Source organism: Chlorocebus sabaeus, chromosome 8 (assembly GCF_047675955.1).
Source record: "Chlorocebus sabaeus isolate Y175 chromosome 8, mChlSab1.0.hap1, whole genome shotgun sequence".
NCBI classification, from domain to species: domain Eukaryota; kingdom Metazoa; phylum Chordata; class Mammalia; order Primates; family Cercopithecidae; genus Chlorocebus; species Chlorocebus sabaeus.
Genome location: NC_132911.1, coordinates 147,121,261 through 147,139,368, shown reverse-complemented (window position 1 = coordinate 147,139,368; position 18,108 = coordinate 147,121,261). Strand labels below are relative to the sequence as shown.

Here is an 18,108-nt window from a genome sequence, read left to right as displayed (position 1 = left end):
AAAATTAGCTGGGCGTGGTGGCAGGCACCTGTAGTCCCAGCTACTTGGAAGGCTGAGGCAGAAGAATGGCGTGAACCTGGCCTGGGTGACGGTGCAAGACTCCATCTAAAAAAAAAAAAAAAAATTATGAATTGTTGACTGGGCACGGTGGCTCACACCTGTAATCCCAGCACTTTGGAAGGCTGAGGAGGGCAAATCACCTATGATCGGAAGTTCAAGACCAGCCTGGTCAACATGGTGAAACCCTGTCTCTACTAAAGTTACAAAAAAAAAAAAAAAAAAAATTAGCTGGGTGTGGTGGTGGGCACCTGTAATCCCAGCTACTTGGGAGGCTGAGGAAGGAGAATTGCTTGAACCTGGGAGGTGGAGGTTGCAGCGAGCTGAGATCACACCACTATACTCCAGCCTGGGCAACAAGAGTGAAACTCCATCTGGAAAAAAAAAAAAAAAAAAACTTATGAATTGTTTACTTCTGGAGTTTTCCATTTAATATTTTTGGACCAACAGTTGACTTCAGGTAACTGAAACTGCAGAGTGAAACAGTGGAAAAGGGAGGCCCACCATATAGCTTTTGTAGTGCTTACCCTGGATATTATATTGTATTTGCATGACTGAGCCACGTCCACTGGTGGTGTTGTTTGCCAGTTTGAGTGAAGTGTGGAAACCCTACTTTCCCTCATCTCCCTTAACCTCCCCTTTTATAACCGTCTGGAATACTTCCTCTACAGAAGTTAGAACCACAACAGACACGGTTACGATTTTTACTTCAATCATCAAACATAATTTAGAAAACTGGGGAAGAGATGGAAAGTCTGGTATGTTTATCTGTGTTTTTGCTTATCTTGTTCTTTATTCCTTCCTTTTGTTCCAAGCCTTTTTCTTGTGTTTCCTTTTTGTTTGGAGAACTTTAACCACTTTTTAGGGTAAGACTGGTGGTGACATTGTTTTTCTTCATCAGAGAATGTCTTGAGCTCCCCTTTATTCCGGAAGAATAATTCACTGGATATGGGATTCTGTGTTGACAGTTCTTTCTGTTGAGCTTGAAAAATGTTATGCCTCTTCCTTATGTCCTCCATGGTGTCTGGTTAGAAATCCACTGTCGTTTGAATTTTTCCCCTGTAGGTAAAATGTAGTTTCTGTGGGGTGCCGTGACTCGTGCCTGTAATCCCAACATTTTGGGAGAACCAGGTGGGCAAATTGCTTGAGCCCAAGAGTTTGAGATTAGCCTGGTCAACATGGTAAAACTCCATCTCTTAAAAAACAACAACAACAACAACAACAAAAGTTTAGCCACACATGGTGGCATGTGCCTGTGGTTCCAGCTACTCAGGTGGCTGAGTTGGGAGGATTGCTTGAGCCCTGGAGGTTGAGGCTGCAGTGATCTATGATTGTACCACTAGGCAATAGAGTGAGACCCTGTCTCCAAAAAGCAAACGTAATGTAGTTTCTCTCTGGCTGCTTTGAAGGTTATTTCTTTGTCTTTAACTTCCACTGTCTGACTATAGTGTATTCTGGGGTAGATGTCTTTGGTCTGTCCTGTTTGAGGTTTGCTCAGCTTCCTGAATCTGTAGGCTTATGTGTTTTACCGAATTGGTAAAGTTTGTATTATTTCTTTGGGTTATTTTTCCTCTGTGTCTGCATCTCCAGTTCCATGAATGTTAGGTCTTCCGTTGTGGTCCCAAGGTCCCCAAGGCTCTGTTCATTTTTTAAACCTTTCTTTCTTTTGTTCAGATGGGTTAATTTCTGTTATTCTGTCTTCCAGTTCTCTGTCTCTTCCATTCAGCTGTTGAGCCATACACTGAGTTTTTTATTTCAGTTATTGTATTTTTTAGTTATAAAATTTTCATTTGGTTCTACTACATTTTCTTTTTCTCTATTGTTTCTTTCTATTTCTTCTTTTGTTTCCAGCATGTTTGTAGTGCATGTAGAAGTGTCTTTGTGATGCATTCTGTCTTTATGAAATAATTCTGACGCCCTGTCCGTCAGCATTGGCACCGCCCCTCTTCACCAAGCTTGGAGCCTCCCTTGTTCTTAGTGGGAGCCGCCACTTTCTGTGGGAGCCTAGTCGTGCTGGCTGTTTGGTGGAGGTGCTGCCTCCTTCTTGCCAGCTAGGAGTGGAAACCAGCTCCCTGCACTTGGCCTCATTGACACTGTGGAGGGTGGTGTGGAAAACAGACCTTCTATGAACCTTCCGTCCCTGCTTTGGGGGAAGGAGTTCCGCAGTGCCTCTCCCACGTGGCCTCCACTGACTCTGTGGGAGGGATGGAGAAGGGGTGAATGTCCTGGCTTTTCACCACCCTGGCCAGCAGGGGAGGGGTCTCCTGGCCAGGGTTGAGTCCGGTCTCCCTCCTCAGCCTTTGCTGGTCTGGCTGGGGATGCAGTGATTTCTGGGTGTTGGCTGAAATAGCATGGCTGTTGCCCGAGAGTTTCTGTCTTGCTGGGCTGCCCTTTGTCTGTACCTATGGGCGTTTCTGGGCTGTGGCTTCCTTGACTCTAAGTCTTGGATGGGGACAGGAAGCAGCCCAATGGAGCCTGCCACCAGTCGTACCCCGATCCCTAGCCATTATCCCTCTCCACAGCCAGAGGTGACTTGGGTTTGTTACGGTGGCACTTAGTGGGAAGTACAGGGATGGTAGGATGGTACTTTGGGTCTGTCTTCCCAACAATGCAAGCTCCTTTTTTCTTTCTTTTTTTTTCTTTTTTAGACAGAGTCTCACTCTGTCACCCAGGCTGGAGTGCAGTGGTGCGATCTCAGCTCACTGCAACCTCTGCCTCCTGGGTTCAGGCAATTCTTCCACCTCAGCCTCCCGAGTAGCTGGGATTACAGGCATGCACCACCATGCACAGCTAATTTTTGTATTTTTAGTAGAGACGGTGTGTCACCATGTTGGCCAGGCTGGTCTTGAACTCCTGGCCTCCCAAAGTGCTGGGATTACAGGGGTGAACCACTGTGCCCGGCCTACTTCTTTTTAATGCCAGTTTTGGCTTAATTTCCCCCAGAAATGGATCAGTTTTACTGAGTTTTTCAACGTATGGGTGCATGTCAGTGTGTCTACAGCATCCTTTGTTGCATCTAGAGTTTTTTTCGTCTGTATTTAATCTGCGTTTTCTCACTTGTTTCTGGGAACATCTTGCTAGGGGCATGTCTATCTTATTGCCCTGTTCAGATGACCAGCTTCTGGTTTTGCTAGTGTTCTTTATTGCTTGTTCCTTTTCTTTTTCTTTGACTTCTGTCATTGGTCTTTATCATTTCCCTCCTGCTTTAGGTTTTCCCCGGGCTCCTTTCCTCCTTCCTGCCTTCTGCTCTGGTAGCACCTGTTCCCGTGTCCGTAGGTTTTGGGTTCTGGCTGATGTACTTTGAGCTCTTGGCCTCCCTCTCAGGAGCCCCTCCCTGCTGTCCGTGTGGGCACCCGCAGTCCCCCACACCAGCCCCACAGGCCTTCTCTGGTGATTTGTTCACTGGTCAGGGTCTGGTAGAAAGCATCCAGTCACTTACTGTGTTTAATAAACTTGTTATTATTTTAGATTTACCAAAAGGTTGCAGACGTGTCACAGAGAGTTCCCATATACCCTCAGCCAGCCTCCCCTACCAGGAGCGTCCTGCAGATCCACAGCCAGCAGTGTGATGGGTCTGACCTATGTCCCTGCCCAAATCGCATGGCGAATTATCATCCCTGGTGTTGGAGTTGGGGCCTGGTGGGAGGTGATTGGATCATGGGGATGGTTTCTGACCGTTTAGCGCCATCCCCCAGTGCTATTCTTGTGATGGAGTGTTCACAAGATCTGGCTGTTTGAAAGTGTGGAGCACCTCCTCCCTCTCTCGACCTCCTGCTCCAGCCCCCTCTCTCGACCTGCTCGGCCACATGAAGTGCCTCGTCTCCCCTTCGCCTTCTGCCACTATTGGAAGCTCCCTGAGGCCTCCCCAGAAGCAGATGTTGCCATGCTTCCTGTGCAGCCTGTGAACTGTGAACCAGTTAAACCTCTTATCTTTATAAATTACCCAGTCTCGACTGGGTGCAGTGGCTCACACCTGTAATCCTAGCACTTTGGAAGGCCGAGGTAGGCAGATCACTTGAGGCCAGGAGTTCAAGAGCAGCCTGGTCAACATGGCCAAACCCCATCTCTACTGAAAATAGAAGAATTAGCTGGGCACAGTGGTACATGCCTGTAATCCCAGCTACTTGGGAGGCTGAGGCATGAGAATCAGTCAAACCTGGAGGTGGAGGTTGCAGGGAGCCGAGATTGGGCTATTGCACTCCAGCTTGGGCAGTAGAGTAAGACACTGTCTCAATGACGAAATAAATTACCCAGTCTGAGGTATTTATTTACAGCAATGCGAGAGTGGACTAATATAGAAAGTTGGTACTGAGGAGTGAGGCATTGCTATATAGATACCTGAAAATGTGGAAACAGCTTTGGAACTGGGTAACCCACAGAGGTTGGAAGAGTGTGGAGGGCTCAGAAGAAGACAGGAAGATGAGGAGAGTTTTGAACTTTCTAGAGACTTGTTAAATTGTTGTGACCAAAATGCTCTGAGTAATATGGACAGTGAAGTCCAGGCTGAGGAGGTCTCAGATGGAGATGAGGAACTTGTTGGGAACTGGAGCAAAGGTTACTTTTGTCATGCGCTAGCAAAGAGGTTGGCTGCACTGTGTTCCTGCCACGGGGATCTGTGGAACTTTGAACTGGAGAATGATTATTTAGGCTATCTGGTGGAAATTTCGTGGGTTTTGTTTTGTTTTGTTTTGTTTTTCTAAGACAGAGTGTTGCTCTGTCACCCGGGCTGGAGTGCAGTGGTGCGATCTCGGCTCACTGCAACCTCTGCCTCCCAGGTTCAACCAATTCTCCTGCTTCAGCCTCCCAAGTAGCTGGGTTACAGGCATGTACCACCACGCCCAGCTAATTTTTGTATTTTAGTAGAGACGGGGTTTCACCATGTTGACCAGGCTGGTCTTGAACCCCTGACCTTAGGTGATCTACCTGTTTTGGCCTCCCGAAGTGCTGGGATTACAGGCATGAGCCACCTGGGATTACATGCACAGCCAATCTGGTGGAAGTTTCTAAGCAGCAAAGTGGTCAAGGTGTAGCCTGGCTGCTTCTGACATTCTGAACTCATATGCATGAGCAAAGAAATGACCTCAAACTGGAACTTATATTTAAGAGGGAAATAGAGGCCGGGCGCGGTGGCTCAAGCCTGTAATCCCAGCACTTTGGGAGGCCGAGACGGGTGGATCACGAGGTCAGGAGATCGAGACCATCCTGGCTAACACAGTGAAACCCCGTCTCTACTAAAAAAAACCTAGCCGGGCGAGGTGGTGGGCGCCTGTAGTCCCAGCTACTCAGGAGGCTGAGACAGGAGAATGGCGTAAATCCGGGAGGCGGAGCTTGCAGTGAGCCGAGATCCGGCCACTGCACTCCAGCCTGGGCGACAGAGCGAGACTCTGCCTCAAAAAAAAAAAAAGAGGGAAATAGAGTTTGGAAATTTTGCAGCCTGGCCATGTAGTAGAAAAGAAAAGCCCATTTTCTGGGGAGGAATTCAGGCAGGCTATAGAAATTTGTGTGACTAAAAGGAAGGCGAGTGCTAATAGCCAAGGCAATGGGGAGAAAGCCTCAAAGGCATTTCAGAGACCTTCATGTCAGACCCTCCCATCACTGGCGTGAGGCCTAGGAGGACTAAATGGTTTCCTGGACCTGGCCCCACTGCCCTGCACAGCCCCAGGATCTGGCTCCCTGCGACCAGCCATTCCAGTCCCAGTTGTGGCTCAAAGGGGCCAAGGTACAGCTCTGGCCACTGCTTCAGGGAGTACAAGTGAGCCTCAGTAGCTTGCACGTGGCGGTGACCCTGGTGGCTTCCACGTAGTGGTCAGCCTGCAGGTGCTCAGAGTGCAAGAGCTGAGGTTTGGAAGCCTCTGCATAGATTTCAGAGGATACGTGGAAAAGCCTGTATATCCAGGCAGAAGCCTGCTGCAGGGGTTGAGCCCTCACAGAGAACCTCTGCTAGGGCAATTTGGAGGGGAAATGTGGGGTTGGAGCCCCCACACAGAGTCTCCACTGGGGCACTGTTTAGTGGAGCTGTGAGAAGAGGGCCACTGTCCTCCAGACCCTGGAATTGTAGATCCACTGACAGCTTGCACCATGCACCTGGAAAAGCTGCAGGCACTCAATGCTGGCCCTTGAAAGCAGTTGTGGGGGCTCAATCCTGCAGAGCCATGGTGGCAGAGCTGGCTGAGGCCTTGGGCGCCCACCCCTTGCATCACTGTGCCCTGGATGTGGAATGTGGAGTCAAAGGAGGTGATTTTGGAGCTTTAAGATTTAATGACTGCCCTGCCGGGTTTTGGTCTTGTATAAGGCCTGTAGCCCCTTTCTTTTGGCTGATTTCTCCCTTTTGAAATGGGAGTATTTACCCAATACCTATGCCTCCATTGTATCTTGGAAGTCACTAACTTGTTTTGATTTTATGGGCTCATAGGTAGAAAGGACTTGCCTTGTCTCTCTTTTTTTTTTAGACAGAGTTTCGGTCTTGTTGCCCAGGCTGGAGTGCATTGGCACAATCTTGGCTCACGGCAACCTCTGCCTCCCAGGTTCAAGCAATTCTCCTGCCTCAGCCTCCCTAGTAGCTGGGATTACAGGCATGCAACACCATACCTGGGTAATTTTTTTTTTTTTTTTTAAGATGGAGTTTCACTTTTGTTGCCCAGGCTGGAGCGCAATGGCACTATCTCAGCTCACTGCAACCCCCGCCTCCCGGGTTTGAGCAATTCTCCCGCTTCAGCCTCCCGAGTAGCTAGGATTACAGGCATGCACCACCACACCCGGGTAATTTTGTAGTTTTAGTAGAGACAGGGTTTCTCCATGTTGTCCAGACTGGTCTCAAACTCCTGACCTCAGGCAGTCCACCCACCTCGGCCTCCCAGAGTGTTGGGAGGCTTGAGCCACTGCGCCTGGCCATCTCTGCCGGTTTCTAATGGCTTAGCACCATCCTGCAGGTACTGTTCTTGTGATAGGGTTCTCATAACATCTGGTCAGTTAAAAGTCTGTAGCATCTCCCCACGCTGTCTCGTCCTCCTGCTTGGCCATGTGAAGTGCCTCGCTCCCACTTCGCCTTCTGCTACGACTGGAAGCTTCCTGGGGCCTCCCCAGAAGCAGATGCTGCCATGCTTCCTGTACAGCCTGTGAACTGTGAGCCAGTGCAACCTTTTTTCTTTATACATTGCCCAGTCTCGGGTATGTCTTTATAGCAGTGTGAGAATGGACTCACGTACCATCTCGCTGTCAGAACTAAGACATCCACTTTGTTGCGGTGTAACTTGTCAGCTCAACTCCAGACCTTATTTGGATTTCCTCAGTTTTCCCTGATGCTGTTTTCTGTTCCAAGACACTACATTCCATGGTCACTGATTTTGGAGTGCAGGGGAGAGTGAGAAAGACGGAGAGGGTGGATAAAAGTGTCTGGAATGCGTCCTCCATGGTGGCTGGTGGTGGTAGAGGGGGCCGCTTAGATTTTGGATAATGGGAAGGAAACTGGCAACTCTTCTGGGGACAAAGCGTGTGTCGCAGCCATCAGAGGTGCTGCTGGCCTTGGGGTTAGGGCCTTGCCCCCAGGATGTTGTGGTAGGGCCGCGGCCCCTCAGGCCCCGAGCTGAACCAGCACGAGTGGTGAGGGAGCTGCTGTGGCCAAGCCTGCTGGGAAAATCAGCCTGCTCTTGGTCAAGGAAGAGAGCGCCGTGGAGCCTGGCCCAGTCCCTGCGCCCCTCATGTCAGCTCCGCAAGCACAGGCTGGGAGAGTCTCCCTGTGGACCATGCTCCCGGGGCCAGGCTGGCTTGGGGAGGAGGTGACCTGGTGCCTGGGAGATTCACCCAAGGCTCTCCACTCTCTTGGTGCTGGTAGAAAAGGCAGATGACCAATTAGTTACCTGAAGACAGTTCTCCCAGTCCAGGCCCCAGAGGGCACCTCGTGGGAAACAGTGCCTCAGTGCGTGGCCAGGCAGTGTGGACACTGGCTTAGCTGGAAACATGAGCCTACCCAGGCCACCTGGCCTGTCACACTCGGCAGCTTGGACGGGCCTCCAAGCTTTCTGTGAAGGCTGGGTTCAACCTTTTTTTACTTTCCGACCATTTGAAGTATTAAAAGCTGTCTGATATTTTAAATTGGTATTTCTCTGATGTAAACTGAAGTGGAAGACCTTTTCCCGTGTTTCTGAGGCCTGTGTGCCTTCTCTTCTGGAAAATACCTGGAGTCTTTTTGGTGAGGGTTATCACAGGTGTTTTTCTATTGGGTCGTTTGATTCTTACTGACTCAGAGGGAATTTATAAACATAAACATAAAAATATATATAATGTCCTGGACTTTAATCTGTTAGTCACATGTCTTCTCCGTTTGTGGTTTATCTTTGCATTTCTTTGTGACGTGTTGAAAATCAGTTCTTGATTAGAACGGACATAGTTTTATCGTTTTCTTTACATTTTGCGCCCTTAGTGTCTTGAATAAGAAATTCTTCTCGGCTGGGCGCGGTGGCTCAAGCCTCTAATCCCAGCACTTTGGGAGGCCGAGATGGGCGGATCACAAGGTCAGAAGATCGAGACCATCCTGGCTAACACAGTGAAACCCCATCTCTACTAAAAAATACAAAAAACAAGCCGGGTGAGGTGGCGGGTGCCTGTAGTCCCAGCTCCTCGGTAGGCTGAGGCAGGAGAATGGCGTAAACCCGGGAGGCGGAGCTTGCAGTGAGCTGAGATCCAGCCACTGCACTCCAGCCTGGGCGACAAAGCGAGACTCCGCCTCAAAAAAAAAAAGAAATTCTTCCCTACACCAGATTGTGCTCAGTTGCCTCTAAATATTTTGTTGTCTTTACTTTTGACGTTGAGACTTTGATCCAGCTGGAGGTGATTTTCTTGTATGGTGTGTGTGGTGAGGTCCACTTCATTTTGCGCATTGAAAAGCCCGTTGTTTCCAGCGGGTGTGCGGTGCAGCCCTCCCCGCTGCAGTCAGGTCTGCGTGGATGCAGGCTCTGCTTCTGGCTCTCTGTCTGTTCATTGGTCAGTTTGTCCCTGAGCCAAACCATACTCTGAATTATTTGAGCTTCATAATAATAAAGCACGTTCTTTCACCTTGTTCTTTTTTAGAACCAGTTTCAGCTATTCTTGACCATTATTCTCCCAGAAATACCTTTTAGATTATTCTTGTCGGGTTAAAAAAAAAGGCCGGGCGCGGTGGCTCAAGCCTGTAATCCCAGCACTTTGGGAGGCCGAGACGGGCGGATCACGAGGTCAGGAGATCGAGACCATCCTGGCTAACCCGGTGAAACCCCGTCTCTACTAAAAAATACAAAAAACTAGCCGGGCGAGGTGGTGGGCGCCTGTAGTCCCAGCTACTCGGGAGGCTGAGGCAGGAGAATGGCGTGAACCCGGGAGGCGGAGCTTGCAGTGAGCTGAGATCCGGCCACTGCACTCCAGCCTGGGCGACAGAGCGAGACTCCGTCTCAAAAAAAAAAAAAAAAAAAAAAAGTTGGAATTTTGATTGAGATTGTCTTGAATCTGTAGCTCAGTTTGATGGAAATGGGCATCTGTTCCCAGAGCAGTGAGCCTCCAACCTGTGGGGATGGCGTCTGTATTTCTTCAGTTAGACGCTCCCTTTTAATGTCTTTTTTTTTTAAAGACTGGGTGTTACTGTGTCACCCAGGCTGGGTGCACTGTTGTGATGACAGGTCACTTTAGCCTCCAACTCCTGGGCTCAATCATCCTCCTGCCTCAGCCTCTCAAGTAGCAGGGATTATAGGCACATGCCATGACACCTGGCTAATTTTTTTTTTAATCTTTTGTAGAAACAAGGTCTTGTTCTGTTGCCCAGGCTGATTTCGAACTCCTGGCCTCAAGCAATCCCCCCACCCTCCCACCCTGGCCTCCTACCTTTAATGTGTTTTAATGAAGTTATCATCTTTTTTTTTTTTTTTTTTTAAGACAGAGTTTCACTCTTGTTGCCCAGGCTGGACTACAATGGTGCAGTTTCAGCTCACTGCAGCCTCCACCTCCCGGGTTCAAGCAATTCTTCTGCCTCAGTCTCCTGAGTAGCTGGGATTACAGGCCTGCGCCACTATGCCCGGCTAATTTTGTATTTTTAGTAGAGACAGGGTTTCTCCATGTTGGTCAGGCTGGTCTCGAACTCCCAACTTCAGGTGATCTGCCTGCCTCGGCCTCCCAAAGTGTTGGAATTACAGGCGTGAGCCACTGCGCTCAGCCCTTGATTAGGTTTTGTTAGATTTATTCTTAGTACTTTTATTACTATAAATAGTGTTTTTAAAATGTTTATTTTAAAATGTTCATTGGTGTGTAGAAATATAATTTTATGTGGATTTTCTGTCCAGCAACTTTGCTGAACTATATTAGTAATTAGTTTATAGATTCTCTTGCATTTTTCTGTATAAACAATTATGTCATTTGCAAATAATGACTTTTTTTTCCTTCTTCTTTTGAGTCCAAACAAGTTTTCTTTATTTTTCTTGTCTTCCTGCACTGGATAGGACCCTAGTACAAATATTGACTGGTGGGCTTCCAACCTTTCTGCTTGACATGTGATGCTTTCTGGGAGTTACCTTTTAAAAAACCCTGTATATCAGGCTAAGGAAGTTACCTTCAATCACTAATTTGCTAAATGTTTCTTTTTTAAAAACTGTGAATTGATGTTGAATTTTATTAAATACTTCTTTCATATCTATGAGGTGATCATATGATTCTTCTCTTTTAACCTGTTAATGTGCTAATTTTTGTTCACTGATTTTCTAATATTAAACCAACCTTGCATTCCTGAGATGAATCCAACTTGGTCCTTGATATATTCGTGTTTTTACACATTGCAAGACTCTTGTTTATAATTTGTGTAGGACTTTTGCATTCTTTTCATGAGTGATATTGGCCTAAATGTTTTTTTCTCATAGAGTCCTGGTCAGATTTGGTTTCAAGATTATTCTGGCCCCATAAGCTGAGCAGTGTTCTGTGTTTTTCTATATGGTGGACTTGCTCATGGAAGACTGGAATTGTACATCTGGAGTATTTGGTAGAACTACAAGTAAAGGCTGGGCGCGGTGGCTCACACCTGTAATCCCAGCACTTTGGGAGGCCGAGGCGGTCGGATCACGAGGTCAGGAGATCAAGACTGTCCTGGCCATCATGGTAAAACCCCATCTCTACTAAAAATACAAAAAAGTAGCCAGGCGTGGTGGTGGGCACCCGTAGTCCCAGCTACTGGGGAGGCTGAGGCAGGAGAATGGTGGGAACCCGGGAGGCAGAGCTTGCAGTGCAGTGAGCCGAGATCGCACTACTGCACTCCAGCCTGGGTGGCAGAGTGAGACTCCGTCTCAAAAAAAAAGAACTACAAGTAAAACCCTTTGGGTTGGAGCTTTACTTTTTAACTACTGATTCCAATTTCTGCATGGTTATAGAAATACTTGGATTTATTTTTCTTGTCAGTTTTTCTAGAATTTGTCAATTCACTGGTGTTTTGAAACGTACTGGCGTGGCGGTTGTCATCGCAGCATGCAGCGTTTTTCATCATCTGCAGCATCTTTAGTTACACGCTTGGTGTTCCCAACATTGTGTACATCTTCCTTCTCTTTGTTTCCTGATCAATCCTATTGGATAAACTGATTACTGTTTTCAAAGAACCAACTTTTAACTCTCTTGGTTTTAATTCCTGTTTTGTTTTTCTTTCCCTCTGCTTTCAGTTTATTTGCTGTTTTGCCCCTAACTTTTAAGCTAGATCTTCTATTGTGATATAAGCATTTAAGGCTATGTATTTTCCTTTAAGCCCTGCTTTTGCTGTTGCACAGATGCTGATACATTTCCAGATGCTGATACATTTCCAGATCTTTGGAGAGTTTTCTGGGGGTTTTGTTTGATTGGTTTGGGTTTTTCATTAGTGAACATTGAAGACTAAGTGAACATGAGATGAAAGTCTCAGGCCTTTGACATTTAAGATTCATTTCATGTCCAGTGTGTTTCCTTGTATATTTCCTTCCATCATTTTACTTTCTTCATCGCTCCTAGGTAATTTCAAAAAGTTCTTGTTTTTTTTTTTTTTTTTTTTTTTTGAGACAGGGTCTGGAGTGCAGTGGTGCAATCTTGGCTCACTGCAACCTCCACCACCCAGGTTCAAGCGATTCTCCTGCCTCAGCCTCCCAAGTATCTTGGACTACAGGTGCGTGCCACCACACCCAGCTAATTTTTATATTTTTAGTAGAGACAGGGTTTCTCCATGTTGGCCAGGCTGCTCTCGATTTCCTGACCTCAAGTGATCCACCTGCCTTGGCTCCCAAAGTGCTGGAATTACAGGCGTGAGCCACTGTGCCGGGCCTCAGAAAGTTCTTTTTGATCCTAGGTATTTGGTTGTGTTCTGCAGGAGGGTTCTGACCGGCGCTGTCCAGCACAAACATGTATGAGTCATATGTGATTTTCAGCTTTTCTAATAGCCACCTTTAAAAGGTTAAAAAAGAATACACCAAAGCAGATAAAATCATATGTTTTATTTAACCCATCCTATCAAAAATTTCAACATGTCATCAAGGAAAAAGAAACGTGTATTTTACATTATTTTGTTCCTACTAAGTCTGAGCCCTGGCACATGGTTTACACCAACACCCACACCTCAGCTCACACTGGCTGTGTGGCAGGTGCCCTCTGGCCATCTCAGCCGGGCACTCCGTGTCCAGTGTTGCCCACCAGCTGTTGATGGGGCTGTGGGTACATCTGATAAAATGCACCTGCAGCCTTGGTGACGCCTGCCGTCCTGCCCCTTTGTGAACCATGGACCCGCATGCCCCCATGCCTGTCCCAGTGCCGCATGGGATGTCTGTGCTGGTGGCAGAGCTTTCCTTGTCAGGCACAGCCCCTGCCCCCGCCCCCGCCCCCCAGGAGGCTTTGCTCCCCCGGGCCCCTGAAGCCTGCTCTGCTGCAGGACCAAGTATCCCTCCAGCCGCAGGCCCCTGAGGAGCCCCTGGGTCTCTGGGCCCCATAGCACTGCCAGGCCCTGTGTAGAGGGACTCAGACTCCGTGTCGTAGGAAGGAATGAGTGAGTGAGTGAGGGTGTGAGCAGTGACCTGAGCCTGGCTTCCACTTGGGGGTATGGCGGGGGCCACACCACAGGATCCAGGGAGGGTAGGGGGACAGTGCCGGGAGGGTAGGGGGGACAGTGCCGGGAGGGTAGGGGGGACAGTGCCGGGAGGGTAGGGGGGACAGTGCCGGGAGGGTAGGGGGGACAGTGCGGGGAGGGTAGGGGGGACAGTGCGGGGAGGGTAGGGGGGACAGTGCGGGGAGGGTAGGGGGACAGTGCCGGGAGGGTAGGGGGGACAGTGCGGGGAGGGTAGGGGGGACAGTGCGGGGAGGGTAGGGGGGACAGTGCGGGGAGGGTAGGGAGGACAGTGCGGGGAGGGTAGGGGGACAGTGCAGGGCCCGGTTCTGAGCAGGTACTCACGGCCAGCCCCAGGTACAGGAGCAGCACCTGGGATCCCAGATTCTTAGGTCAGGTGCCCGGCAAGGGACCGTGTGGCTGGGAGGATGTGGGTTCGAGGCTGTGGCGCCCCACAAGCTGGGCGCCTCCAGCCTCTCTGCTGCTGCCACAGGTTTGAGCTTCACTCTTGGTGGGTCAGGCAGGGAGCTTGTCACAGTTCGCATTGGGGACGCCTGTCGCCTAGTCCCATGAAGAACAGTTTGGGTGCCCCGTGCAGTGGGCTCTGCAGGGTGAGGGGGAGGGCATAGCCTCTCTGAAAGGCCTCGGGCACGAGAGAAGCAGGCAGCTGGGCTGCAGAGCAGAGCCCAGGAGGGGTGGGCAGAGGAAGGGCAGGCTGGGCGCCCTGCTCCACAGGCCGGACTGGGCCACTGGGGCCTTGGGCAGCCTCTTTGTGTTTCCCTGTGGGCCTGGTGGGAGAGCTGGGACCATGTTGCTGCCCAGAGCACCTGCTGGCTGGCACACCCCCTGCCCCGTGGGTATAATTAGCGCTATGACAGGTGCTAGGGATCGCGTGCCCAGCCCAGCCCTGACCCAGTGCGGCCTGGCCTTGGCTGACCTGCCGCACCCTCCCCTGGCCCAGCCCAAGACCCCCAGGTCTGTAGCCACACCCACCTTCCCGGGCTCCCTCTGTGCTGCCAGGATGGGCGGGCTGGGGTCTGGCAGAGGCAGCAGGTGGGCCGAGCCCTGAGCCGTGGCCTGGCTGCAGGTTCTGGGAGTCCGCAGGCTGGCCCAGCCCCGCCCTGCTCTCAGTCTGTGCCCAGGGCTTGCAGTTGCTGAGGGCCTCTTATGGGTGGGTGAGGGCCCAGGTGGAACCTCTCTGGCCTGGTGCCCTCAGCCTTCCAAGAGGAAGCCTTTGCCCCAAGACTTGGACAGAGCCTATGGGGCCTCGTGGTCACTCAGGGGGCCTGGCCTGGCCCTCCTTGCCCTCCCCGTGCAGCGCCACAGCCTCCAGCCGGCCCACCCACCCGCACCCCTTCTCTCTGCAGTGCAAGAAGAAACACACCCTGCTGTGCCCCGACTTCGCCCGCAGGGGGGCGTGTCCCCGCGGCGCCCAGTGCCAGCTGCTCCACCGCACCCAGAAACGCCACAGTCGGCGGGCAGCCACGGCCCCCGCCCCAGGGCCCAGCGACGCAGCTGCCAGGAGCAGGGCCTCGGCCAGCCACGGGCCCAGGTGATGGAGCGGTGGGCACTGTACATGTGAGCCTGGGGGGCCCTCCCTGTCCAGGGAGACGCTCAGGGCCCTCTGGTTGAGCCCCCCAACTCCAGTTCTTTGGGCCTCAGACCCAGAAATCCCAATCCAAGGCTGGGGATCACATGACCTCCAGAGATTCCCCTACCCCACTTTCAAGTCTGGACAGAGCCAAGGGCACTCCTGGCCGATGGAGGAAGGTGGGGCTTCCCAGAGACCTGCTCACTGGGAGAGGGTGGGAGGCCCAGCCCCGGGAGGAGTCTGGGGGCTCCCTCATCCAGCCCCCCTGCTATGTGGGTGTGAGAGCCCCATGGAGACCAGGAAGCCAAGGCCCTGGATGTGTGGGGCAGGCTTGTTGTGGAGCTGGGGCCTTCTCCACACCCAGCCTGTCCTTGCGGCCAAGGACCAGGCTTGACCTGTGCCTCCAGCTCACCCTGAGACCACGGGGGGCCACGGGAGCAGGAAGCAGCCAAGAGCATGGGCAGCCTGTCGCTGGGATCCCCACCTGTCACCCCACTTCATACGTCTGCCCCTTCCTTCCCTGCAGGAAGCCCTCAGCAGCCCAGCGCCCCACCAGGCAGACGCCCAGCTCCCCTGCCCTCACTGCAGCTGCGCTGGCTGCACCTCCCCGCTCCCCAGGGGGGTCAGCCTCTCCCTCATCCTTGAAGGCTTCCTCCTCCTCTTGTTCCTCCTCCTCCTCATCCCCTCCCGCTTCCTTGGACCACGAGGCACCATCTCTCCAGGAGGCTGCCTTAGCAGCGGCACGCTCCAACAGGCTCTGCAAGCTGCCTTCCTTCATCTCCCTGCAGTCCTCACCGAGCCCAGGAGCCCAACCCAGGGTCCGGGCCCCCAGGGCCCCCCTCACCAAGGACTCAGGTAGGCAGCGTGACCTGGCTCAAGCACAGGGGAGTTTTAAATGCCCACCTCAGACCACCACGTCAGAATCTCCAGGTGGGGCCTGGGTGAGTCCCGCAGGCGCCAGGGGTGCACCTGCCAGCCCTGGGGCAGGGCCAGCCACGGTGCGAGTGTAGCAGTGGCCGCTGCGCAATCCGCCCCGGCTGAGGGCTGATTTAATTAGAAAGCACCCATTTCTGTTAATTTGTTCTGGAAGATCACCACGCACTCCTGGAGAGAACAGATGTTCCCTCTCCCCTGATGAGCATTTGGGGCTTGGTAAATGGCTCCACTCAGCCTTGTTTAGGAGAGAAAAGAGGATTTTATGGCTGCAAACGACCCTTTCTGTAAACATTTTACAGCTCTCCGCGCGTTTGAGTGACGATAAACCCCACGCAGCTCGGCGGGCTGCAAATTTGCGACCATACGGCTATCATTTTATTGTCATATTTCACGGTCGTAACGTTAATGGAAGATGCTTGCTGCAGCCTTCTCCAACAGCTCCGCTGAGCACGCTCAAACGCCTGCCTCGGAGGGGCCGCCTCCTGTTCACAGCCTTCACATCAGGGGCATGGAACCGTGGCTAGACCCTCTGCCCCACGAGACCTGGGCACCCGCTCCCTCCATCTGGGTGGGCCTCTCTGGGTTGGAGCAGATGGGGCCCCGAGGCAGCCACTATTTTTTTTTTTTTTTAAAGATCAGGAACCTAGCAGCCAGTTCCAGAGCCAGTGGAGGTGGGCAGGGTGCTGAGGGGTCCAGTGTGCAGCTTGGGTGGGGCCCAGGAAAGGCTGCAGAAACCTCCCCTGCTTGGCCATGGCCAGGAGCTCCGGCAGGTGGAGGTGCCTGGGACAGTCTCTGGGCAGGAAGCTGGAGCTGCTATGGAGCGGCCACCGCAGGGGCAGGCTGACAGGGCAGAGCCTGTGTCGTCTGTAGCCTGGGCCCTGGCTGCTGGGCCCAACTCAACTGTGCGTGAGTGAGCAGGCTCATCAGCCCTGAAGAGGGGCACCTGGGCAGGGCCAGTCCTGTGGGCAGCTACACGGAGGCATCTCTATTCAGCGGGCTGCCGCAGTGCCTGTCAGGTGGTCTGGAGATCTGGGGAGGGAGGAGAGGCGCTGGCACCCAGTGAGTGAACATTCATGGGGCAGGAGCCCCTGGGCTTCCCCACTGTGGGAAACTGCTCCCTCCTACACTGCCTGCCTCCAGGCCCTGCCCGCCTCACCCTGGGGCCTCTGCTCTGCTCCTGCCCCTCCCCGCCACAGCTCATGTGCACCCCGACTTTCCACATGGAAGGTGTATCGTGGCCGCCTCACGTGTCTGGCAGCCTCACTGAGCGTGCGGGGTTGTCTGGTGCTGTGTGCGCCGGCGCTGATAGCTCACCCTGTAGACTTTGGGGCCGGGACTGCTGCCCGCCCAAGAGGACCTTGGACTGTAGGCAGAAGCCTCAGCTGACCTCAGAGACGGAGCCTGCACCATGGCTAGACAGCCATAGAGGCTCACCAGGACCCGCTGGCAGCAGGGGGCAGAAGCTGAAGCCTGTGGCCTGACTGTGCTCTTCTCTCTGGAACTCGGGGGGATGTCTCTGCAGAGCCTGCCCTGTGTGTTTAGGCTGACAGAACTCCCCCATCCTGAGCCCCTGACCAGGAGCTTTGCAGGCTGGGGAGGTTCTTCAGGGGTTTCCTGGCACCTATAACTTTCGCCCTCTCTACATAGGGAAGCCTCTGCACATCAAGCCTCGTCTGTGAGGACCCCAGGGACCGGCCTGCACCTACCTCAGACCCTCCTCCTTGGAGAGGAAAGAGGCTCTGTCTGCCACTCTGGCCCAGAGGAGGGCCGCCCGCCACCAAGCCTCACCTGGGGGCCACAGGGACACTGCCTGCCTGGCCCTCAACCTTCCATGACCAGCGTGTGCCCAGGGCCTGGTCTTCCTCCCCCAAGCCGGGCCCCTGTCCCCACCCCACCGCCCTCCAGGGTGCCAGGCAGGGCTGGCCTCCAGGCCTGTCCCCGACTGCCATTGGCAACAGTGGCCCTGCAGCACCCCAGCCCTCCCCACCCAGGTCTTCGGCCCAGTGAAGAGGCCACTGGCCGGGCCTCCCAGGCAGGTGTTTTATGTTCAGCAATAAAGGTTCTGTCCGTAACTGGTTGGCTTGTCCTGACTCTTGCCACTGCCAGGTGGAAAGCACCGCGCCTCTGGGCAGGACTATGGGGCCCTTTCCTACCTCCCAGGATGGTTCAGAAGTCAGAAGGAGCTTCTCCTTGGACCTGAGCAGCACCATCTGGGGTGGGGAAGGCCTAGGGGGCACTCTGGGGCCCCAGGTGCAACAGGCTGGAGCCATGGTGCGCGGGGCAGCTCAGCCAGCTCCCAGCTCCCCCACTCTTCACGGGTGCCCCTGCTGGAGGGGCCTGGCCGGAAGGCCTGGCTGAGGTTGTGTCAGGGACCCTGGATTGGGGGAGGCAAGTCTTGGAGGGGCACAGGCTCCTCTAGGCATCCGTTCCCACCTTCCCTCACCTCCAGAGAAATGGGGGGTTG

General features: G+C 52.6%; 1 protein-coding gene across 2 annotated transcripts in view; it reads left to right on the top strand.

Moving 5' to 3' along the window:
- ZC3H3 (zinc finger CCCH-type containing 3) overlaps positions 1-17,726 on the top strand; it is a 104,472-nt gene extending 86,746 nt beyond the window's left edge. The window contains exons 10-12 of one of the 2 annotated variants that reach the window (XM_008001768.3): positions 14,485-14,669; positions 15,235-15,563; positions 17,292-17,724. In XM_008001768.3, coding sequence (XP_007999959.3) covers positions 14,485-14,669; positions 15,235-15,563; positions 17,292-17,323 — 546 coding nt within the window. In that variant the 3' untranslated portion in view covers positions 17,324-17,724. Of the gene's footprint in view, positions 1-14,484; positions 14,670-15,234 lie in introns of both variants that reach the window. The other variant, XM_008001767.3, reaches the window with a different exon arrangement.
- The last annotated feature ends 382 nt before the right edge of the window (positions 17,727-18,108 follow it).